The sequence below is a fragment of the Mesoplodon densirostris genome, chromosome 1 (assembly GCF_025265405.1).
Source record: "Mesoplodon densirostris isolate mMesDen1 chromosome 1, mMesDen1 primary haplotype, whole genome shotgun sequence".
Classification (NCBI taxonomy): Eukaryota; Metazoa; Chordata; class Mammalia; order Artiodactyla; family Ziphiidae; genus Mesoplodon; species Mesoplodon densirostris.
The window spans coordinates 201,798,215-201,823,438 of record NC_082661.1 but is presented as its reverse complement, the minus strand read 5'-3'; the positions used below and the strand labels follow the sequence as shown (position 1 = coordinate 201,823,438).

Here is a 25,224-nt window from a genome sequence, read left to right as displayed (position 1 = left end):
TATTTCACCAACGGTATAAACAAGATTACACCATACACAATGTACAAATAAGCATTAAAAACTATGAAAGTGTATGTATTGTAGTATCAGCATAGGGACTGGTATTAACAAAAAATTTTCTTTCCTTACAGTTTTACAACGATCGTGTATTTTCAGGAAAATGTCATAAAATTTTCTTTTTCAATTCCACTTAAAAAAAAGAAAGAGAGAGAGAGAGAAAGCCCTAAAAATTCCTTATTGCCTCCTGTCCCTCTGGTGAAAACTGTATGTCCTGGAAATCAGTCTTTATTCTGTTCGTGTCCCTCTGCAGGTGGAATTTTGAGCTATAAATAGGAACCTGGGATTCCACCGCTGGTTCTGTGCGCGGAGCTGTGCTGCAAACAATAATTAAGCAAGACCGAGAAAAGTTAACGTTTTACAAAGAAGCAAGTGGCGGCCGAAAACAGTTCGATTCTTGGATTTGGAACGCATCCTTTGGTGCCCAAATCTCCAGCCAACCTAGAACGCGAGCGCAGGTTGCGGGATCCCCAGGCACAGCAGCTTTCTCAGACGCAGCGGCGGCCGGAGGCTGGCCTTCAGGGAGTATAACGTCCCCCTCCTCCTCGGCCATTCCGGATCTAGGTGTCGGGGCATCTGCCAATAGTAAGCGAGAGGCGAGGCCAGTCCATCCTGCCCCCTCTGCCAATCGGGAGCGAGGGGGCGGGTCCTGGAAGGCCGCTGGCAGTGGAGCCCTGGAGCGAGGAAGAGGGGTACGCCCTCTGCGCCTCGGCTAATTGAAAGCGAGGGGCGGGTCCCGGGGCGGGTCCCGGAAGGCGGTGCCAGGCGCAGGTGCGAAGGCTGGGCGGTAGGGCTGCGGCCTCCGCCGGCGGGCAGTATGGAGGACGTGAGTGCGCAGATGCTGGTGGCGAGCGACAGGCCCGGAGCCCACTCTTCCGGTGCTGGGCGCGCTGGGCGGACATGGGGGTGGGGGCAGCCTTGGCCGGAGGGGCGCCTCCTGCGCGGGTCTGCCCGGGCGCGGGGTTGTGGGAGGAGGCACCGGGGCGGAGTCGGGGTCCACGCCGGCCTCGGGCTTATTTTGTGCGGGCGCGTGTCGGGTCCTGGAACTGGCGCGGCCCGCGGTGCGAGCGGGGCCCTGCGCGCGGGGCCGCTTGGACGCCCTGGCGCAGGGGTGAGTCCCCCTCCTCTTGGGCCCCGGCCTTGGTCCTGAGAGCTGTGACTTGGAGCGGCTGCGGCAGACCTGTCGTTATCATCACCCGAAAACCCACATTGGAGAAAAACAATGTCGTGATGTTTTGAATCGAGGCATGGTAGGAGTGAAGGGATTTTTAAATCTCTTTACTTAGATGGATCCAAACCAGATTACTAAAAAACCAGTGCACTAGTTACAGTGTATGGAGTGTATAGAGTGAAGAGTAATTGCAAAAATCTTTGCTTAAATGTATTAAAGCATTTTTAGGAAAAGCATGTATTTGTGCCCAAAATTAACTGGGTTACCCTTTGGCACAAAATTATTGCTCTTGAAAAATGCAAAGTTGATAGTTAAAGCACTGATTTGTGTTAATAGATTAATAGGAATATTACTGTGATCCTACCACTGAATGAGGTGCATCAGGCAAGACACATGAAACACAGTTCCAGCCCTACACAAGACCTTAGATTCTTGTGCAAATAGTGACTATAGTTCAGTTATCTTGACTAAATAAAGACCGAACAATTTCTAATGATAAGACTAAAAAATTCTATTTTTTTTTCAGTTGAGAACATGGAAAGCTAACTGTAACACCTGGAAGTAGATTTGAGACATATATATTTAAAGAAAAACTGTTTCTAAAATTTTTAAGGGTGAGATTCATGAACTGACAATGTGTGGAGAAAATGAGTAAGAGGAAAATTAGAGACTCATCAAAACGTGTGCAGTAAATGCTTCTTGGTTTGTGCTAACCTGCCCCAGGGTTCTTGGGTCTGTAGCTTTTAGTGTTAGGATTAGTACAACCCTAGAAATATGTTTCACCAAACAGTTGGAGAGTAATGTTTCACCAATAGCTACATAGCTTTAGATCTGAGCAAGTTGCCTGCTTTTGGTATTTTGTGGATACGGTTTCTACCACTCAGTAGAAAGCTAAAAACTGTGTGCCATGTCTTAGGCCCAGACACCTAAATGAGTTAAAAGAGGCAAAGGCTTTTTAGTTAACGGTTCTTTGTTTGCAAGTGGGTGAACCAATTGTGGCTACTTTAAGGAAGAAAGGGATTTATTTGAAAGGATATAGGGTAGATGAACATCTAGGCCTCTGAAAGGATCCAAACAAGGGCAGCTCAAGGGATCCAGAGACAGGGGTCCTTTCAGAAATTGTCCTGGGATGGATCACCTCAAACATGGACTCCGTTTGCTTTGCTGCTCTGAGAGAGAGTTGGATTGGCCCAGCCCTTTTTGGTTCCATGACCACCCCAGGACAGAGGAGGGTGAAGAGCATCAAAGGATGTTCCCCTTGAGACTTAATGCAGAGGTAGACATTGGGTCCCCAAAGGAAGTAGCTATTGTCACAAAAGAAGAGGGAGGAGATGGTGTGGAAAAAACAACAGCTATCTTCACTTGCAGATGGTGAGTTCCAGAGGGTGCTGTTTGTATGGTTTTCCCACATTTCCTGTAGGCTCCGAAGGGCAGTGTATTTGATGTAGTCACCAAATACATTGTATTTCATGAACACTGAATAAGTGACATAGAAACCATATTGTCCCCAAGCCCCTTCAGTGTCGTCAGGGAAAACAAAAGGCATACACATAAAGGAAACAATACAAGGCAGCATAAGAAATATTCCAAATTAATATTATGGGCAGTAATTTTTTAGGAGTTTTAAAGTAGAAAGAAAACACTCGGCAGGACAAGTTTTATAGAGAATATAAGTTTTGGTTGGACTTTGAAAGATGAGTTGGATTCTGAAAAAGATAAGAGAGGATATTTGTGGGGCATTCCAGAAAGCTCATGCAGGCTAGAGGAGAAGGTGCATGAAAGGGAACGAGTGGGAGATAAAGTAGACTATTGTCTTACAGTCAGGGTTTCAATGCTACCTTTTAAAAAGTTCCCAGATCCCAACTGTTCAAGAAGTTGGGCCGTCTTTCATTCACTCAACACATGTATTGAGTACCTGCTGTGTATCAGGTACTAAAGGTACAAAGAACATAGTATAATATAGAGTCCTGACCTTGTGAAGCACACCTTATTCGAACCACTTTGATACCTTGTCCTTCCTTCTGCCTGGAAGAACCAAAAACCTGTATATAATATATGAAAAAACAGGCGCAGCCGCCCCCGGAAGTGGACTTCGCCTCCCAAGATCGCTTTCACGGGGAAGGTTATCAGGAAGGCTATGAAGAAGGAAGTAGTTTGGGTATGATTGAAGGAAGACAGTATGGCACGTTACATGGAGCTAGAATCGGATCTGAGATCGGGTGCTACCAAGGTTTTGCTTTTGCTTGGAGATGTCTCCTGCACGGCTATACCACTGAGAAAGACAGCAAAAAGATGAAGGTCTTAGAATCGTTGATTGGAATGATTCAGAAATTCTCTTATGATGACCCTACTTATGATAAACTTCATGAAGACTTAGAATTAGAGGGAAATTTAAGCAGCTTTGTTCATGACTAAACGTCCAGCCTGATTTTAAAATTAGTGCAGAAGGTTCCGGACTTTCATTTTGAGGATGACAGACGCACAAAGACAAAATATCAGGGAACAGATGTTCGTTTGTCAAGTGTTTAAAAATGCGATTAAAGGCAAAACAATGATGGGGGATTCATTGTTTTGCAGGGAGGGTTCCAGCTTGGCCAGTGAAAGGGCTTCCTTCTCCCGAGGTCTGCCGGGTAGCCTCGGTGCCCCCCACGGGGCCCCTCCACACAGGCCCGTCCTTTGTTGGGCCCTGTCTGCTCTGCAGCGTGAACACGGCCCTGGCAGAGCCCTCACCAGTCTGCTCTTCTCTGGTCCAGGGTCCAGGCCCCTGGCTCATGGGTTCTCGTCACCTGGCAGGCCTGGCTGGATCTAGACTCAGGTTGGCTCTGGATAGGATAAACCTCCCCTTTACCCCCTGGGCTTTGGTCAGCGCTCAGAGGGACAGTTTTTTTTAAAAATGAGAGCCACAGGGTTGACACGAAGCAGGTTAATGGGAAGGAGTGATGGGTACTGTGACATTTATTGACCCTTGAGATGTGCCAGTGCTGTGACCTGCTTCCCATGTTTTATTTAGTCCCTTCAAGAACCCGTGAGGTAGGCGTTATTCCCATTTTATAGATGAGGAAACTGAGGCCCAAGAGACTGCCTGGTCCAAGGGCAGTGGGCGGCAGAGCTGGGACTCCAGCCCTGTCTCCTGGTGCCTGCTCTGGAATGTGTGGTCGCACCCACAATCTCAGGGTCCCTGCCTGCAGGTCCCCGCTATGCCCCGTGGAGCCCTGGGGCATCTCATGTGGCCATGGACATGGGCGTCTGGCTGAGAAGAGGAGAGGCCAGCCCTGTCCCCAGGGAGCTGGGACGTGCTCTTCCTGTGTCCCCGGGTGGGGCTCTGCAGCATCAAAAATGATCAAGGGGAGGAGACTTTAAGGCCACTGTTCTATGTGCAGAAACTTTGGAGCCTTATTGCAGCCTTTCTTCTAATGTGAGTTCTTCTGCCTTCTGCCCGGACTTAAAAGGCATCATCTGTACATGGTGCACGGCCTCAGGTGCGCCTTTGTCACAGACACCAGCAGCACTTATCTCTGGCTGGTGGGATGGAGGGGCTTTTGTTGTTTTCCTGGGTGGATTTTTGTGCTTCCTAAGCTATCTGTTTGGATGATGTATTATTTTTATAATTGGAGAAAAAAATAGAGTATATTTTAAAGCAAAAAAAAACCCCAAAAAAACAAAACAAAACAAAAAATATATGAAAAAATACTTTTTGAGATCATAGACATCAGGCGATGAAGGACAGTGATCTTGGAGAGATGGGAAGCAAATGACGTGAGCCATGTGATTGCCCCAGCTCACTGCCTTGAGAGAGTTTTCGGGGTGGGCAGAGGAAGGGGGACCAAGTGGGGCTTCAGTAGACTCTGAGTTGAGGAGATGGAGCTGAATCTGGGGATACTGAAGCAGCTGGAGTTCACCAGACAGAAAACCCAGAAAGGAGAGCGCTGCACAGAGGGAGAGCTCGGAAGAGGTGCAGGGTCCCCTCAGGTATTCAGCTGAGTCCTGTTCTTCGTGCCTCTGAGGAAACTCCCTGAGGACTGGGAAAAAACCACTTAGAAAGACCAGAGGGAGCTGTACTTTCATGCAGGGCCAGGAGTAGTGCCTGTTCTTCCAGCCAGACTGGAAACCTCATAATCACAGGGTATTAGGTTTTCAGAAAGGTCTTGCCTCACTTGTGGGGAATAATTAGCACTAGACCAAACATGGTATGGTCCCACCTAAGAAAGCACCTTAAAAGAAAGACCAAAAAGATCAGACTGTTTCAAGTAACTTAACTGAATCCCAGAACAAAGCTCAATAATACAGGAATACAAAAATGTCCAGCACCCAAAGAGGTAAATTTTGCAATGTCTGGCATCCAGTCCAGAATTACCAGGCATTGCTAATTATGTGATTTAGTGGAGGTGCTAGGTAATGCTATGGTGGTAATCATTTTGCAATATATAAGTGTATCAAATCAACTCATGGTATGCAAACTTACACAATGTGACATGTTAATTATATCTCAATAAAGTGGAAAAAATGATCAAGCATGCAAAGGGGCAGGGAAATATGACATAATGAGTCAAAACTGATTCAAAAATGACATGCTAGAAATAGCAAACAAGGACATTTTTAAAAATTATTATAACTGTTTTCTGTATGTTCCAAAGGTTAAAAAGACACATGGGAGGTATAAAATAAACCCACTCAAACTTGCAGAAATAAAAACTACAATGTCAGATGAAAAAGGCAGTAGGAACAGCATTGAGGCATCAGAGAAGGCAGCATTTTTGCTAAGATAGACACTTGACAGGTGGGGAGGGATGAAGAGGCACAGAGACTGGAAGGATGGCCTGGAGAGGTTCATGGACATTAGTTAAGGGAAGAGCCGTAGAGGTGGGACAGCTGCTAACTGAGAAAGCTAGAATCAGAGGAGTCTTGAAGAGAATAGAAATCATCAGAATTGCTCCATGAGTTATGGCAAACTAAACAGGAAGCTATCTAGGCATTGAATAAAAAAATTGCAGCAGCATTGAATGCCTGGGAGTGGAAATTGAGAAGCCCATTCCAGATCTGGTCATTTCCCAGATTGCTGTGTTATCTTTATAATCCTGGTGCACAGCAGCCTGCCCTTACACCATTGGTCCCCCTCTCTACCCCTTCCAAAGTGAAGAGCCCATATCCTCTGTCTCCAAATCCAATTCTCAGGCTTCCCCTTTTCCCACTAAATTTTCATTTCCCTCTTGTTCTCGTGCAATTATCTAACCTAAATTTTTTGCATCATTTGTGCTATTCATTTGCTAATTTATTATGTACTGCCCCATAGTATGACTCACACTATATTCTATTGTGCATTCTTATATTGTTCAGTCCTGCATGCCTTTATCCTAACCTCCCCGATGAAAATGTAATCTCCCTTTGAATAGGGACTGTGTCTTACATTCTTTTATCTCAGAAACAGTGCCTCATATGTAACAGTTTTCAGTAAGGCTCTGAGACTGAGAGCTTGTTTTATGCACCAGATACATAAGATGCTGTTCCTGTCAAGACCCTAACTTTAAACATGGCTAACAAGATGTTGAGGTTGCAGCTCAGCCTTTGCTGGCTACTTCAGTGACATTGCAACTAGTTGTTTTCATTGAGAATCTGGTATCTACAAACTGAAATCTCCTCGAGGGTCTATCAGGGTGATCTGTTTCTATTAACACTCTAACATATTTCTCTCATGATTGAAAGTTTGTTTAAGATCTCTTAGTAATGTGTCAACCAGCTTTCCAAAATTTTGTGGAACACCGAGATACAGTTTAAGAATTGCAACCATATGTAATTAGTTTTATCAATAATATAAATAATGTTGGGGACTACCCTGGTGGTCCAGTGGTTAAAACTGTGCTTCCCACTGTAGAGGTCACGGGTTTAATCCCTGGTAAGGGAACTAAGATCCCACATGCTGCATGGCACAGCCAGAAATGTAAATATATGTGTGTGTGTGTGTGTGTGTGTGTGTGTGTGTGTAATGTTAAATAAATCAATATCTAAGTTTTGAGGGCTTGAAGGAAATTATTTGAGATTAATGAGATTAATAATTGATAATTAATGAGATTATTTATACATAATCTCATTATGTCTTACCTCATTTGGAGATAAAAAATTAAGATTTCTTCTACTTGTTTTAATAATTGTTTTTACCAGTTTGTTTACAGTAGTCATCAAGAAGTTTATGGTATTTTTTCAAAATTGGCTTTAGATAGGGAGTGTGTTTTCTTGTCTATAATTTGTGTAATGAATTTTAAAGCTTTATAGTTTAGTAGATTTGTCTTGGAAACATAATCCAGAGAGTGGTGATTATAGCTTGCTTCCTTTTTTCTGCACCTCAGGGTTCCTTGGATCTCATCCAAAGTATTGAAGATGACCCCCTCCTGGACACCCAGCATCTCCCACATCACTCATTACACGCTCATTTTAGGCCCAGATTCCACCCTCTTCCTACAGTCATCATTGCAAATCTTCTCTTGTTGATACATGTAAGTTGACTGGGAGAAAGTGATCCATCCAAAGGCGATGTTTTTCAAAAATTTATAACCTCTTCAGAGGGCAGTTTGGCTATATCTATTAATATTTAAAGTGTGCATACTTTTTTACTCATATCTCTACTTCAGATAATTTATTGTAGACATATTTGCACACATGTAAGGATATCGTTTATGATAGCAATGTTGTCTGTAATATGAAGAAACTACAAACTGCCACCATCCAGAAGATGCTTTGTATGTCCTGTCCATATGAAGGAATGCTTATACAATATTAAAAGAGAAACTTAGAAGAGAAACTTGGGGTGGATGTGTACCCTTCATGGTTCATTGTTGAATGGAAAAAAATGAGGTTTACAATGGTGTGTACAGAATGTTCCTATTTGTACATTTTAAAAGGGTGTTGAGAGAAATGTGTATATGGGTGATGTTGTGACTTACAAGAAATATACTTGGTCATTCAGATGATCAAAATATAGTTCTCATATGTCTTTGGTCTTCATCCATGGTTTCTGGCTCACAGCTCCCAAAACCCTTGGAATTTCCTGAGTGATAAGAGCAATGGAGCATCTTTTGTTATAATTTTTGGTCTTTTGTCCTCAGTCCCTAAAATCGCTTCAAAGTCATAAAGGTGAAATGGGTGTCTTGATATTCATAACAACCCCTTTCCACCACTGCTGCATTTATGTTGGTGAGGTGACTTTGGAAAGCACCTAAGGATGGGGGCTGTTGCCAGGGGAACCAAGCAGGAACAAAATTTCAGTCCCATGCCCTGGCCTCTGGGGATGGGAAAGGGGCTGGAGGTTAAATCATCCACCGATGGCCAATGATTTAATCAACCAGGCCTATGTAATGAAGCCTCCATAAAGACCCAAAAGGAGGGGGTTAAGAGAGCTTCCAGGCTGGTGAGCTAGAACACTTGTTATGAACCACCTGCCAGGCCCCCAAACTCCACCAGGACAGAAGCTCCTTTGTTTGGGAACTGGCAGGAAGTATGTCTTCACCGGGCTATTGATTTGTGTCTTTTAATATCCTTTGTAATAAATTGGTAATGTGGTGAGTAAACAGGTTTCCTGAGTTCTGTGAGCCAGTCTGGCAAACTAATTGAACCCAAGAAGGAGTTGATGGGAACCTCTGATTTATAGCCTGTCAGTCAGAAGTGCAGGTAACAACCTGGATTTGCAAGTGGTATCTAAAGTCCAAGGAGGGGGTTGTGGGAACCTCTGATTTGTAGCCAGTGGGTAAGAAGCACTGGTGACAACCTGGACTTGCAGTTAGCATCTGAAGTGAGGGCAGTCTTGTGGGACTGAGCCTTCAACCCATGGGATCTGATGCTCTCTTCAGGTAGTGTCAGAATTGAGTTGAGCTGTCTTCATCAAGACACCCATTTCACCAGTCGAGCTCCCAGTTGGTGTCAGAGATTTGCCGCCCCCCTCCGCCGTCCCCTCCCCCCACACACACACATTGGAATTGGTACTGGAAACTTTTAACGTTTATTCCTGTATTCTGTAATAGAATATTTCCAGAAGCATTCACAAGACCTTTTTTTTTTTTTTTTTTGCGGTACACGGGCCTCTCACTGTTGTGGCCTCTCCCATTGCGGAGCACAGGCTCCGGACGCACAGGCTCAGCGGCCATGGCTCACGGGCCCAGCCGCTCCGCGGCATGTGGGATCTTCCCGGACCGGGGCATGAACCCGTGTCCCCTGCATCGGCGGGCGGACTCTCAACCACTGCGCCACCAGAGAAGCCCCACAAGACCCTTTTAATGCTAGTTGCACTGAGCGCCTCAGTGGAAGGGACACCTAATATATTTTAATGTTTACTTTTTGTACTATTTGAATTTATTTTTTACCATATGCATATATTACTTTTTCAGTTATAAAAACAAAAAAAGATACAGATAAATCTATATATGTTGACATGGAAATTTATCTATTTATTTACACTTAGGAAATAGTGTTAAGCAGAGAAATCAGTGTACTGTTGCCCCATGTTTTATATGATAAAATTACAAATATCTGGGGATTTTTTTTTTTTTTTTTTTTTTTGCGGTATGCGGGCCTCTCACTGTTGTGGCCTCCCCCGTTGCGGAGCACAGGCTCCGGACGCGCAGGCTCTGGACGCGCAGGCTCAGCGGCCATGGCTCACGGGCCCAGCTGCTCCGCGGCATATGGGATCCTCCCAGACCGGGGCACGAACCCGTATCCCCTGCATTGGCAGGCGGACTCTCAACCACTTGCGCCACCAGGGAGGCCCTGGGGATTTTTTAAAATCTGTGTTGCAACCACTAGATAAATAAACCCTGGAGATCTAATGCATAGCATAGTGATTATAGTCAACAGTAATATTATAAATTTCAAAGTTGCTAGGAGACTAGGTACCTTAACTGCTCTCACCACAAAAAAGAAATGGTAATTATGTGACATGATACAGGTGTTGGCTAAAGCTACAGTGGCCATCATTTTGCAATATACGAATGTTTCAGATCAACACATTGCACACCTTAAACTTATACAGCATTATGTCAATTATATCCCTCAATAAAAATAAATAAAGTTCAACGTCATAAAAACAAAACAAGGCACATGTATGAATGGTCTTGCAGGCTTATTGGGGGCTCTGCTCCAAGTCTGTTAATTATTTCCTCATTTTGGTTACTGTAGTCTCAGACACTAGGGGCTGTAGTTCTTTGCTGCAATGTGAAAGATCAAAAGAAGGCAGATTCTCGCCACTCCTTGGGTGTTCATGAGGAGGGTGGATGTGGTTGAGGACTGGCCCAGCCGCTGCTCCAGTGAGGTGCACTGTGGAAGACTTGCACTCAGAACTGAGTGCATTGAGGACAGAGGTGCACCTGTTTTCCTCATGTAGATCTAGTAAGTGGCCTGATTCTGCCATGGCTTCCTGATCCCCAGGTAGCAGCTGAAGCGCTTCTTTCCTTGTGCCTCTTTGTATTGATATAATTTATAAATTATATAATTATACATTATATAAAGAGTATAACATACTCTTTATGTATGTACAGTACACACACACCCCACTTAAAAAAAACTTTTTACGTTAAATTGCCTGCCTTCGATACTGTGGGATTGATTGCCCTAATTTTAGGACTAAGAAAATCTTATGTTAAAGAACAAGAAAAACTAATGTCTTTATATACTACTTTGTATAAAATGGATCAGTTGGGTTCAATGTACAGTATATTACAGTAGAGGGAATATGTTGACTTTTCCACTTTTGCTTTATGAAGATGTGCATCTTGAGCTGCTATAGCAAATATTACTGCTCTTGACAAACCACATAAATTTTAAATAGATTTATTACATTCTAAGATTGGTTGCTATTGGAAGCTTGGTGATGGATGCTAATGACAGCATTTAAAATTTTCTTTGATTTTTAAAAAATTATAGAATAATACTGCCTTATGGTTAACAAGTAAATCATTACCAAAGTATACAAAGATATAATCTTCCCTTTTCTCTGCTTTACCCCTTCTCCCTGAGTTAATAAATGGGGTCAGTTCACTGTATCTCTTTCGGTGTCTTTTGTTAAGTTCATACAAATGTATACAAAAAGATTACCACGTTATAAAAGGATGTCCCCCATTTCCAAAAAAGAAAAGATTGGATAATACAGTATTTATTACTCAACAGCAGTGTTCCTCAAACTTGAGCATGCACCAGACACCCTGGCAGGCTTATTACACTACAGGCTACTGGCCACACTCCCAGAGATTTTGATTTGGGGCCTGAGAATTTACATTTCTAACTGGTCTGGAGACCACACTTTGAACTACTACTTTACACCTTACTTTCTTTAATCTTAACATGTCATAGATATCCACCCAAACTAATACATAGAGCTTTAGTTAATTCTTTTTTTTTTTTTTTGGCTGTGTTGGGTCTTTGTTGCTGCACTTGGGCTTTCTCTAGTTGTGACGAGAGCAGGGGCTACTCTTCATTGTGGTGCAGGGGCTTCTCATTGTGGTGGCTTCTTTTGTTGTTGAGCACGGGCTCTAGGCATGCGGGTTTCAGTAGTTGTGGCACCAGGGCTCAGTAGTTGTGGCTCGTGGGCTCTAGAGCACAGGCTCAGTAGTTGTGGCACACGGGCTTAGTTGCTCCATAGCATGTGGGATCTTCCCAGACCAGGGATTGAACCCGTGTCCCCTGCATTGGCAAGAGGATTCTTAACCACTGTGCCACGGGGGAAGTTGCCTAGTTAATTCTTCTATAGCTGAATAACATTCTATTATGTTAGTGGGTATACCTTAATTTATTCAAATATTCTGCTATGGATGCATACATATACTTGGGCAATTTACAGTCTTTTTCAAATACAGAGAACACTGCAGTAAATACATGTGTCCATATATCCTAGGTACTGTGCTTTTACTTCTGAGTGATAGGGTCCTAAGGTAGGATTTCTGGGTCAAGATATTTCCAAATTATTTTTCAGCAGCACTTCCCAGACCAGTCAGCATTTTATGAGACTGTCTGTTTGCCCATATGTTGACATCAATCTTTTAAAATTTTGTCAATCTAATTGGATAGTTATTCTTGTTCTCTTAAAACTGAAGCTAGAAATAAACTTTTTTAATTCACAATTTTTATTAGTTTTGAGGTGCTAAATTAACTGTTTTTACTATTTTTAATAAAAGAGAAGTGGGCAGGAAATTGAATTTAACATTAAGTACTCATCTTTGTTAGATGGGATTTAGGGTGATTTTTATTTTCTTATTTGTGATTTTATCTGTTTCCCAAATTTTCTGCAAATTTTTCTCCAGATTATCTGTTTAAAAAGTTTGTAAAAATGGCGAAAAAGAAAGTATTTTTAAACTCATAAAAGTAGGATACTGAAAGTCATAGGTATAAGAATATGTGCTGGGGATGGTCATTATTGTTTCTTAAATCCAAATATTGAATATTAATTCTACTGTTTTCCTTTCCACCAGATTGTGTTTGTTATTTTAGCATTTTTAACAGGTGTGCTTTGTTCTTACCCCAATCCAATTGAGGACAAGTGCCCAGGAAACTATACCAACCCACTGAAAGTTCAGACAGTCATAATCCTGGGAAAAGTTATTTTGTGGATTCTGCATTTCCTCCTTGAACGATACATCCAGTATCACCACAGCAAAGTAAGAAACCGAGGCTATAACAAGATCTACCGGTCAACAAGGCATCTTAAAAGCCTTGCGCTGATGATACACTCCACTGGTAAGCCCAGTTGTCTCACTCAGCTATTTGGCGGCTTGCTTGAATGTAATAAATGACAGCAGAAAGAAAATGTTAAGTTTGATTTCATAATCAAATACATGCTCTCATTTTTGTGAGAGTGATGTGGCCACTAAAATTAGGATCACCTTAATGTCTTGAAGTTTTTCTTATATTTCCCTTTGAAATCTGTATTTGTTATGTAGGGGAGGAAAAATATTCCCTCTACCCTTCTAGGTTCTTGGCTGAGATTCCACCAATAAAGGACAGATTAACAGGAGAAAAACGAATAGAAGTTTAATAACATTATACCTCCTGTATACATGGGAGAGACCCAGGAAAACTGAGTAACTCCACAATGGCCTAAGCCACCCTCTTAAATAATATCTCCAGCTAAAGACCAAAGAAGATGGGGAGGGTTGGGGGAGGGGCAATAGTTCTGGGAGGTGACCAGGAAAAGCACAGTAAACAAGGGTAAGTTTGTTATGCTTGCCTTCTGCATTGATTAGAGTTCCTACAGATTTAGAGTCATCCTGGTACAGAGAGGGATATAACCTTACAAATGGAGATTTCCCTTATAATTGTAAATGCCTCTTATAAAAGGTAACTCCTACTTGGTTTTCAGAGCTTCATCTGTGTCTGCCGTTTCTTAAAAATAATCAGCTTAAAATAATCCTTAAGACAAAGAAGGCATATTTTGGGGTAGAATTTTCTGTCCCCTTCATTATGAGCAAGATACCCCTGTGTGAAATGTGGACTTTTTTCCCCCTTTTGATACTAGCAGACTTACTCATCTCAAGGAGATATACAGCTGACGCTAGTTGATACTTGTAGGATAAGAGGGGATTGTTTTATTTTAAATGAAGCTCGGTACTTTTCTCGCAGTAAGAGAAAGACTGTTATATAATAAGATGTATTACTAAAACAGAAAACCTGGAAAACAATTTATGAAGGCAAGGTCAGAAAGTCCATCCAGGATGTAGACAATTTAAAGGCTTAATGGAATTAAATTGAACTTCTTTAGGTATTTTTGCCTAATTGTCAAGGTTTCTACCTTTTCTAAAAAGCCCTCTTTTTCAATTTGAGTCCAGAATAAATGTTTGAACATTTTAAAACCAAATTAGAAATTAATTTTTCCCCAGAAAAAACAGCTCTACAGAATTTAATGTTTTTCCTGTGTTCTGGTAGTGCATTTTCTTAAAGGGCAGGCTGTGAATTCATCTGCTCAGCGAGGTTGTCAATGGGAGCGGGAGGGCCCAGCGGTTGCAGAGAAAGAAGCATTGTATTGGAATGGCTGGTCTTGAAGCATCTCCAAGGGGCGGCCTTTACTGCCCCCAGAGGAAGAGTGCGGTTTCTACTTCTACTGCTGACTGCAGTACTTGTTTTTGGCCAGAAGATGTCCCTATAATCTTTGCGCCTCTGACAAAGAGAAAAGCAGAAACCTATTTGTATACTGACCAAAATAATGTTCAGTTTCTCCACTGATGGTCTGGAAATAGTATTTTTGAGGCCCACCAAGAGATTGTCTAATCTTTGCCTTTCCTCTGACTTTAAAATTATTGCTACACATGTGACCCTTAATCACAGTCTGTTTCTAAACAATTGGACCCTCAGTTTAATCACAGATGGCATCACTTTTAAGTTACTCATATAAGGACCCAGAAAATCCAGGAGAATTGGAGCAGGTGTTTACTTTGTTTCTGTTTTCTTTAAATATTTTTTTTCTTATTTGAAGAAAAAGAAGGTAAATCTATGAGGATATAGAACTTCCAGCTAATCCGAAGGGTGTAACCATTCTTTTTTTTTTTTTGCCTGTGATAGTATTGCTGGGTATTGTCTGGCTTCATCCTGATGCTTGTTATTCTCTGCAGAGAGAAAAATAAATTGATTTTACTTTATTTTGTGGAGATGGGAGAAGGGGCTTTGCTTTCCTTCCCAATAAGTTGAAAATATTTATCTGATTTATCTGTTCTCCTTCCTTAGATCGAAATACATCCTGAACTCTATCAAATGTTATTAGCTGCATAACAAGTTCCCTATTTAGTTGTTCTTTTCATTGAAGCGAAAACTTGACCCTTGGAGACATGGTGCTGGGCAGGGTGCTCTCATGATGTCCACAGTGCTTACCATTCAGGGGAATGTCTTACTTCTGCAGTCTCTGCTGCCAGCCTGCAAGTTCACCCTGTGACCTGCCACACTGCTGACACAGGCCTTGCTCAGGGCATCAGAAATCCTCTGGAAACTGTGTTCACTTTCCCTGCAGAGGTTTTTCCCTAGTTTTTTCCTCTCCCTAAAGCTGTAAAGTTATATTTGTCTTGTACACAAAACTAATTCATAAATTGAGCTATTGGTCAACATGCTAAGACACTGTGACATTTGTGAGTGTAAGGGGAGGGCTTAGGGATTTGTGCTGGACTATTGCTTTGTGTAGAGGGACTTCTGAGAGGTTATTTAAACAGGGTTCTTTGGCTCACAGTCATCCCTTTGTACCAAGAAGCAGAAGGTAAATCAAATGAGCATCTCCCCAGCCTTGATCAGACTTGGATAAATACGTTAGTTTTAGGAAATTCTAAGATAAAACACTACAGGAATGACTTCTGCCCCTAAACTTTTCTTTGACAGTCTTCAGACTGTAAGTGCAGAATGAGGTTAAAATGGTCTTCAAAAATAAATAATGGATACGCTGAGCAGGGGAGAAACAGCTCATATTTATTGTCACCCCATTTTTCAGACGAGGAGTGGAGGTGTTAGGTCATCTGTCCAAGGTCAGCAGCGTGTCCCTGGCTTTTTTCTGGATACTCGCCGCGTCCTTTACTGTGCTGCATGACCAGAAGGGGTCACCGGGTGCTCGTAGAAATTCACTCCTTGAGTTTTAAAAAAGTCCAGATTCTTACGTATTTGTGTCATGGGGCATCATTTGCTCTTAGCCGTGTTATGTTTGATTTCCATCCTCTACCTTCCTTCGTCGCCGCGTAGCTGGGTGGGTGCCTGCGCCCTCGCGGTAGCCCTGCGGGGGCTGCGGCGGTGGCGGCGGCGGTGCGAGCTCCGAGACTCCAACCCCGCCCACGCACCCACGCTGAGTCTCCTCCCCGCAGGCAGCACGGCGCTCCTCCTCCTGCTCTGCCTGCAGCACTCCTTCCCCGAGCCCAGCGTGCTGTACCTGGACCTCATTCTGGCTACCCTGGCCGTGGAGCTGGTCTGTTCCCTGACGTGCCTGCTCGTGTACACAGGTGAGAATGACAAGGAGCCTGTTCTTATAGAAAGGCCTTTCACTGCTGGTCGCATCCCCACCTGAAGCCCAGCCCATTACCTTTCTGGCGGGAAACCTTTTCTACGTGGCCGTTACCCTATTGAGCACCCATACCTCATTGCTGACCACATCCAGACTCCTCTAATTTCAAACCACCAGGAACATACCGGTGAGTCGCATTTCTAAAGTTGTGTCATCAACAAATTCTTATCAACTAGAATGAAGGCTTTCCATTAAAAAAAAAAAAAGAAAGAGTGAAAAAATAAAAAAGATCTACAAACTTTTGCATCCTCAAAGGCAACTGAGATGTAAGTCTGGCTTTAAATTAAAATATAGCTAAATATAGGACTTCCCTGGCTGTTCAGTGGTTAAGGCTCTGCACTTCCACTGAAGGGGGCATGGGTTCAGTCCCTGGTAGGGGTAAGATCCCACATGCTGTGTGGCAAAATAAAAGTAAAATAAAATAAGTAAATAAGTTAATACATGTAAAACTGCATTTAGCCCAAACTTGATTTTGATAAACCATTTAAGAACCCACTTCTTTCTAAATTTAGAACTGTCTGAGGATTGTTCTTTCTGGTTGTCTCTCAAAACTCTCAGTGGTAAAATTAAATAAGCTTCAAACATGTTAACATGAAAAATAGATGGAAGGATACTTGAAGAGAAAAAAAATCCAAGCCTGGAAGAAACAAGATTTCATTCCTGCTGCAGTACTGATATGCACTGAAATCTGTAATAGCAGCTAATTTGGTGGCATTGAGCAACAGTTGTTTTGTGACAATAAAATACCTTATCTGTCCATTTTGAAAGAGATTATTTCTTCAGTTATGAGGAAAAGTCACATGGGCCAAAGCTTGTATTTCATTTTACTGTTTTGTGCCTCTTACGGCTTCTAGGACAAATGTTGACTTTGTTCAGTGTATCACAAAAAATTTAAGGTTGATTCCCTGATACATGCATTTTTCTTGCTTCTCTATATTAAAAAGATTTAAAAGATACCTAGTTTTGGTAATGCTGATAGTAGCTCTTCATGACAAGATTCTTTGATATACTAATTCTAATCTAAGTTTGACTAATTTGTCTGCAGTAAAGTAGTTAATCTCTAGAAGTGAAGATGGACTCTTTTCATTGGGCACCTGACTGCCTCTGTAGGAAAAAACTAGGAAAAGAAAACTTAAAAGCTTTGTGGTGATTTGATTAGCTTTCCATTTGTTTAAAAGTAAGCAAGGATTCAAAAAATGCTACTCAGTTACCAGCCTTCCAGTAGCCCTGATGTTCGGGCTTCAGCTCAGGAGGAAAGGACTGTAAGGGGCAGCAGGCCCATGTCCAGTGTCCTGCGGTTTAGTGAGAGCTCTCCTTGGCTTACTGTTGTGGAAAGGAAGAGTGGAAGATTCTCATTCCATGTAGATTGCACTGGTGTTATTGCCTGGCCTGTGGTCTGATATATGCTGACTGCATGCAATTTAATTTATTTTTAAAACCACAAACACCAGAAACTATCACAACATTGTAAATCAACTGTACTTCAATTAAAAAAAAAGTGGAACACCTTCAGGAAAAAAAACCCCACAAAGATGAGTCTGAAAAATGGACATTTTTATATTGTTGTGCTATATTGTCTTTTATTTCTGCCTCTTAACTTTTACTTTAATATTCTGTAACTGTTATTTCCTTTTCCCCAGTTCAAGAAACTTAATTCTTCATTTATCTTAGAGTTATTATGTGGAAGACGCTATTATAAGGAGATGCCATATGAACGTAACTCCAATTTAGAGGCAAGCCTCATGGGACAGTGGAGTCTCAGCCTTCATCTCCTGAGTTGCACTGGACACAGTGGCTCGCTCCCGCCTTGAGATGCGTTCTTTACTTGTCCTGGGAAGCTGGCTTCTTGGCATCCCGCCTGGCCCCCGATGGCCCCATCTTCTGTTTTGTTGAGCTCTCCCGGCCTGCGTGGTGGAGCCCAGCACTCAGTCCCCGTCTGCCCTTGGGTGGGCGTGCTGTTCTTGTGCCATCGGAAGCCAAGGGGCTATTCATATCTTTTTTTTTTTGAAGTATAGTTGATTTACAGTGTTGTACTCGTTTCAGGTGTACAGAAAAATGATTCAGATATATATTCTTTTTCAGATTCTTGTCGATTATAAGTTATTACAAGATATTGAATATAGTTCCCTGTGCTATATAGTAGGTCCTTGTTGTTTGTCTATTTTATATATGGTAGTGTGTATCTGTTAATCCCAAACTCCTAATTTATCCCTCCCTGCACACCCCGTTTCCCCTTTGGAAACCATAGTTTGTTTTCTGTGTCTGTGAGTTTATTTCTGTTTTGTAAATAAGTTCATTTGTATCATATTTTAGATTCCACATGTAAGTAATAATCATATGATATTTGTCCTGCTCTGTCTGACTTATTTCACGTAGTATGATAATCTCTAGGTCCATCCACCATCCATGTTGCTGTAAATGGCATTATTTCATTCTTTTTCATGGCTGAGTAATATTCCATTGCATATATGTGTCACATCTTCTTTATCCAATCATTTGTCAATGGACATTTAGGTTGCTTCCATGTCTTGGCTCTTGTAAAAAGTGCTGCGATGAAGATTGAGGTGCATGTATCCTTTTTTTCTTTAAACAGATTTATTTATTTTTATTTATTTATTTTTGGCTACATTGGGTCTTCGTTGCTGCGTGCAGGCTTTCTCTAGTTGTGGCGAGTGGTGGCTGTTCTTCATTGCATTGCGAGGACTTCTCATTGCAGTGACTTCTCTTGTTGCGGAGCACAGGCCCTAGGTGCACAGGCTTCAGTAGTTGTGGCACGTGGGCTCAGTAGTTGTGGCTCGAGGGCTCTAGAGCACAGGCTCAGTAGTTGTGACGCATGGGCTTAGTTGCTCCGCTGCACGTGGGATCTCCCAGACCAGGGCTGGAACCCGTGTCCCCTGCATTGGCAGGCAGATTCTTAACCACTGCGCCACCAGGGAAGTCCCCTGCATGTATCCTTTTGAACCATGTTTTTCCTCTGGATATATGCCCAGGAGTGGGATTGCTGGATCATATGGTAAATCTGCTTTTAGTTTTTTAACAAACATCCATACTGTTCTCCATAGTGGCTGTACCAATTTACATTCCCACCAACAGTGCAGGAGGGTTCCCTTTTCTCCACACCCCCTCCAGCATTTATTATTTGTAGACTTTTTATTTTATTTATTTTATTTTATTTATTTTATTTTATTTTATTTGTATTTATAGACTTTTTTTTGTAGACTTTTGATGATGGCCATTCTGACTGGTGTGAGGTGATACCTCATTGTAGTTTTGATTTGCATTTCTCTGATTCGCCATGTTGAGCATCTTTTCATGTGTCTGTTGATCATCTTGATGTCTTCTTGGAGAAATGTCTGTGTAGGAGTTTTGCCGAATTTTTGATTGGGTTGTTTGGTTTTTTTTTTATATTGAGCTGTATGAGCTGTTTGTATATTTTGGAAATTAATCCCTTGTTGGTCTCCTGGTTTGGAAATATTTTCTCCCATTCTGTAGGTTTTGTTTTTATGTTGTTTATGGTTTCCTTTGCTGTGCAAAAGCTTTTAAGTTTCATTAGGTCCCATTTGTTTATTTTTGCTTTTATTTCCATGACTGTAGGATATGGATACAAAAAAACATTGTTGCAATTTATGTCAGAGTGTTCTGCCTATGTTTTCCTCTAGGAGTTTTATAGTCTCCAGCCTTACATTTAGGTGTTTAATCCATTTTGAGTTTATTTTTGTATATGGTATTGGAGAATGTTCTAATTTCATTTTTTACATGTAGCTGTCCAGTTTTCCCAGCAATGCTTATTGAAGAGATTCTTTTCTCCATTGTATATTCTTGCTTCCCTTGTCATGGCTTAATTGACCATAAGCATGTGGGTTTATTTCTGTGTCCTCTGTTCTGTTTCATTGGTCTGTGTGTGTCTGTTTTTGTGTGAGGGGCTTCTCATTTCTAACTCTCTTGGCCACCACCTAAAAATCAAGGGCTTCTTGTTACATTCCCTCACTGGTTCTTTTGGCATCTCACTGCCCACTTCCTTCTGGTCCTTTCTGATGAACCCTCTGCATGTCTCCGAACCTTCTCACATTTCTCTTTAACCTCTTTGTTTAATCTTCTTCAGCCTCATTCTCATCTGAGGGTCACATCAGAATCATCTGTGGGTCCTGGCGGTTCCATGACAGGTTGAACATATGACTCAGCACATGCACTTCTGGGTCCATGTGTACTTTTACACAGGTGTTCCAAGTGGCATTATTTATAGCAGCCAGAAGTGGAAACAACCTAAATGGTGTTAAGATAAAGTGATGACTAGACTAACAAAAGGTGTTCTATCCATACAGAGGATAGTATTCAGCCACAAAAAGGAAGGAATAGTGGAATGAAGCACTGACACAGTATGGATGAACCTTGAAAGCATTATGCTGAGAGAAAAAAAAGCCAGTCGTAAATATTGTATGATTCTGTGTACTTGGAATGCCCAGAGCAGGCACATCTATAGAGAAGGAGAACACATTAGTGGTTGCCTAGTCCTGGAGGTGGGGGTACCTAGAGGGTGACTGCTCATGGATCCCAGGCTTCTTTTTGGGGTGACAAGATGTTCTAAAATTTATTGTGGAGACGGTTGCACAACTGTTTGAATGTACCGAACCATTGAATTGTACACTTTGAAGGAATTGCATTGTATGTGAATTATATCTCAAGGGTTGTTACAAGAAAGGAAAGAATCATATGTGGAGTTTTTAAAAATTGTCCTGGGGCCTAACCCACCTCCCCTCCCCCTTCCCACGTGTTGAATACTTGACCCATTTGGAGCTGCACGAACAATTCTCAAGGCCAGTCTCATTGGATAGTCACTGCCATCACTGAGGCCTGGCTCAGCCCTTTCTCTTGTCCCCTTGTCACCATCTGTGGTGGGAGTGCTCATTCCAGCCATGTCCCAGGGTTATTACGCAGGTTGGGCAGGGCCCCCGGACAGTGGCTCTTACTCAGACATGCAGATTGTTCGGCTCAGTCTGTAGCCAAACGTGCGAGGTTGGGAACAACAGCCTTGTTGTGTGTGATTATTCAACTCTCTGCAGCAGACTTCTACCCACGTGCATTAGGCTGCTGGGGCTGCCAGAGCACATACCCAGCCTGGGTGACTAAGACACACAAACTTATTTTCTCTCAGTTGTGGAGGCTGGACCTCTGAGATCAGGGTGTCACAGGCCTGGCTTCTCCAGAGGCTTCTTCCTTGGTGTGTAGGTGGCTGCCTCTCGCTGTGTCCTCACGTGGCCTTTGCTCTGTACATTCCTGGTGTCCCTTCATCTCTCAGATCAGCACCGCCCCCATTACTTTGCTCTTACTTTGATTACGTCACCAAAGGTCATGTCTCCAAGGACACTCATGTTGGGATTAGGGCTTCAGGTTCATCAGTGGCCTCCAGGTCGCCGAATTCCCTGGCTCTTTCACGTGTCTTCGCTTCCGGTAATGAGCGCTGATGGCTCTTTCCTGACTCTTCTCCTGCCTCTGCATCAGCATTTCCATTCCCTTTTAGCACATTTTCCCTATTTGTTAATTCCCTTTATGAACTGTTTTTTTTTTTTTGCATATTACTTGAATAGCCAATTACTAATGAAATTTGAATAAATGGAATTAGAAAATTTTTCGTGATTGGATAACCTGACAATAATGACTTTATTATTTTAGTGAAAATTCGAAAATTTAATAAAGCCAAGCCACAGCCTGATGTACTTGAAGAAGAAAAAATCTATGCTTACCCCAGCAATATTACCTCAGAGACTGGATTCAGGTAAGTGTGGAGTAAAAGATTAGTGAAAGAGATTTAAGTTTATTCCATCTGGAAATCTAGAGACCATTCTGATGCTTGGAGTTTAGGACTCTGCATATGCTAAAATATGTTTACAACTATGTTTGATTTGTTTACTTCCTCTCAGCTGTGGTGAAACCAAGTCTAAAGAAAGAATCTCATTTGGGGATATTGCCTTGGCTTATAAAATCTAAGAAAAAGTAACGGATATAACGTGCTGTACTGAAAACTAGTAGAGATCCATTTGCAAAGAGACTTTTGGTGAACATGTGTAACTCATGAATACCTTGGTTCTGTGCAGGACTCTCTCAAGCCTGGAAGAGATTGTGGAGAAGCAGGGAGACATCATAGTGTACCTGAAGCGGCACAATGCCCTGCTCAGCCAGCGTCTGCTGGCCTTCACGTCCTCTGACCTCAGCTCTCAGCCAAGTGGGATTTGACAGCAATTCCAGAGGAGCCAGAGTAATTTAGACTGACCGGCCACCTGACAAGCTGTCTTAGAGAAATGCAGCTTTGCCAAGTAACATTCTACAATTTCTGTTGGAAACCTGAATTTGGTTCTCACCTGTGTGGCTGTTTAATAAGTTGGACTCGTGGATCATTTGAAAGACACTTTGTAGCGCCTTTCGAACTCAAGGGGAATGTCTGTTTTGCACATTTTGAAATTATTTAACTGCCTGGTTTATCCTAGGATCAAAGGTATAGATTAAACATCTCCTTGACCAACACTTCTTCCATACTCATTGGGACCTGGTAATAATTTGGCTTTTTATAGAGGAAGTCTGAAATGACAATCTTTAAAATTGGGCTTGAGTTTTTCCCACTTTTATACTGGTGAGAGAAGTCATCATTGCTCATGGTTAGTGTTTTTTCACATGGAGCCTTATGTATTTTATATGTTTGTGTGGTATTGGATGGCCTTGGCCCTTATAGCTTTTATAAGAATTTCATCACTGTAGGACCAAGGTCTCACTGGATGATTTACTTTGCAGCCCCTACAGGTTTCCATTCGCCAGAAATAAGATTTGAAGATTACTTGGACCAGCATTAGACCGACCAGTGCTGCTTGTGAAAAGCAGGAGCACCTGCCATTGGCAGCAGCTGAAATAGTTAGAGAAGACTTCAGGCTTTCTCTTTATTTTGGCCCTTCTTTGAGAGGTAGCCATGTATTTCAGTATTGACTGTCTTTGGATCAATAAGTTCAGTGATAGGAAAGGGGTCTTCTGTAGCTTTAAGTTTGAAAGAAAAAAAGAATATGTTTTTTAGTCTTGGATTATACTTAAAATTTATGATGGAAAAAAAATGTCATATCAACCTATATATAGATAGTAAACATATATAATTCTCCAGATAAAATGAAGCATATTTATGAGTAAATGGCATTTTTTCTCCAGTTTTCCTAGCATGCCCTTTTCATGTATCACTTTGCTTTTGGCACCTTTACATGCTGCCTCAGAAAGCCTTCTGTGTGAAAGCTTAACATGAGGGAAGGGGATATGTGTGATTATGTATGCTGCTGAATTTTTTTTTTATTTAGCTGAATAATCAATATTTGATTTAAAAATCCTTGAGCTATACATAACTATTTGGCAAGGGATGTGTTCACTGAGTCATACCATACATCTGAAGGGCAAACATCTGTTTCCTTTAGATACAGCCATTGCGGAGCATTCTCAAGGTTTTCTGCTGAGGTCAAGGTGATTGTGTGTCACCTGTAGTCAATACCATTGAGTCTCCAAATTGCAAACATTCACAAACTAAAGCCAAAATTGTATTTTTAAAGTTAAGATTGTATCCAAGTTTCCTGACTTTTCCTTCCTCTCTTTTTTTCTTTTTTCCTTCCTTTTTAATATGTCTCAAAGCCACTGCCTTCTGTGAAAACCTGTCTCTATGTTCTGCAAGAGCTTTTGCCTTTAGCTGTTTTCCTTAGGGAAAATACATGTGGTAGATGATTAATTCTCATTTACTTTTAAATTCAGTTTGGATCTACAGTCAGTTTCTAAGGTTTATGTGATGAACATTGGTTTACAGAGAAAGGTATAGTTAAAAAGTTAGAATACTCAAGTTCTGATGGGCTGTCTGTATAATCACCAACACTCTTTTCTAAACTCAATTCTGAACATTTCAAACAATAAAAGAAAATGAAAGGAATGAACAAAACAATTTAAATGTTAATCATTCTGCGCACCAAGTAGATACTGTGCTAGCACGGTGGACACAAAAATTAACAAGACAGTCCTAGCTTGTGGCTTACATTCTAAGGAGAGGACTAGGATTTTCAGGCTCTGTGCTAAGTGAAACGATGACAATAAGCCCAAAGTGCCGTAGGGGCTCCAGGTCAGAGTTTCCTGGGGGGAAAGGCTTTAGGTATTCCAGGGAAATTTATGAGTAAACAAGAAGGTCGAACAGCTACAGATGATCATCTGCACTGTGTATAGCTTGAGCCCAAAGGGTGATGCTGGACATTGGAGGAGGAATGACCAGTGGCAGATTCTGGGGACCCTAATGCTCTCTAGGCCAAGGGGCCTGCAGTGGAATGGGGCCCACTGAAGGGTTCCAGGCAAGGAAGTGGCAGTCAGTTTTAGTTTCAGAAGGAGCAGACTGCCAGTGTGGTGTAGGAAAGTGGGTGGCAGAGTATATGGCGCTGAACTAGGATGGGTAAAGTAACATTTTATCATGGGCATATATGTATATATCTGTATTGTATTTCTATATTGTTAATTTGGGGATTTTATTTCAAATGACAATAGCATCATGACTTACTGCATTTCTTTGAATACTAATGGATTAGAGCTTTTTTCCCGTATTCTTTGGCCTTTTACAAATCTTTTGTGATGTACATGTGTAAGTCTTTTGCTTATTATTCTCCTGGGATATTCTTTTTCTAACAAACATCTTCTTTTATATATAAGGATAGTCTTCAGTTTATATTTGTTGGAAATATTTTCTAGTTTGTTTTGGGTTCTTTTGCCATGTACTCTTCAAACAGTACAGCCTGGATTCTGTCCCCGTAGCACCAGTGGAAAGTTCACACAAATGAATTCCTAAAGCTACATCGGGTGAGAGCCAGCAGTGTTTGAGGGAATTTTAATGTACCCATGCTTGGGAATTCCCTGGCTGTCCAGTGGTTAGGACTCCGTGCTTTCCCTGCTGAGGGCCCAGGTTTGATTCCTGGTCAGGGAACTAAGATCCCACAAACTTCACAGT

General features: G+C 41.9%; 1 protein-coding gene across 1 annotated transcript; it reads left to right on the top strand.

Annotated features, from left to right (window-relative positions):
* The first annotated feature begins 732 nt into the window (after window positions 1-732).
* Window positions 733-24,811, top strand: TMEM192 (transmembrane protein 192). The gene is made up of 6 exons (XM_060093569.1): window positions 733-883; window positions 7,570-7,716; window positions 12,673-12,937; window positions 16,030-16,164; window positions 21,897-21,999; window positions 22,319-24,811. Exons 1-6 carry the CDS (start codon window positions 875-877, stop codon window positions 22,455-22,457), a joined length of 798 nt encoding a protein of 265 aa, XP_059949552.1. The 5' UTR covers window positions 733-874; the 3' UTR covers window positions 22,458-24,811.
* Window positions 24,812-25,224: the final 413 nt, after the last annotated feature.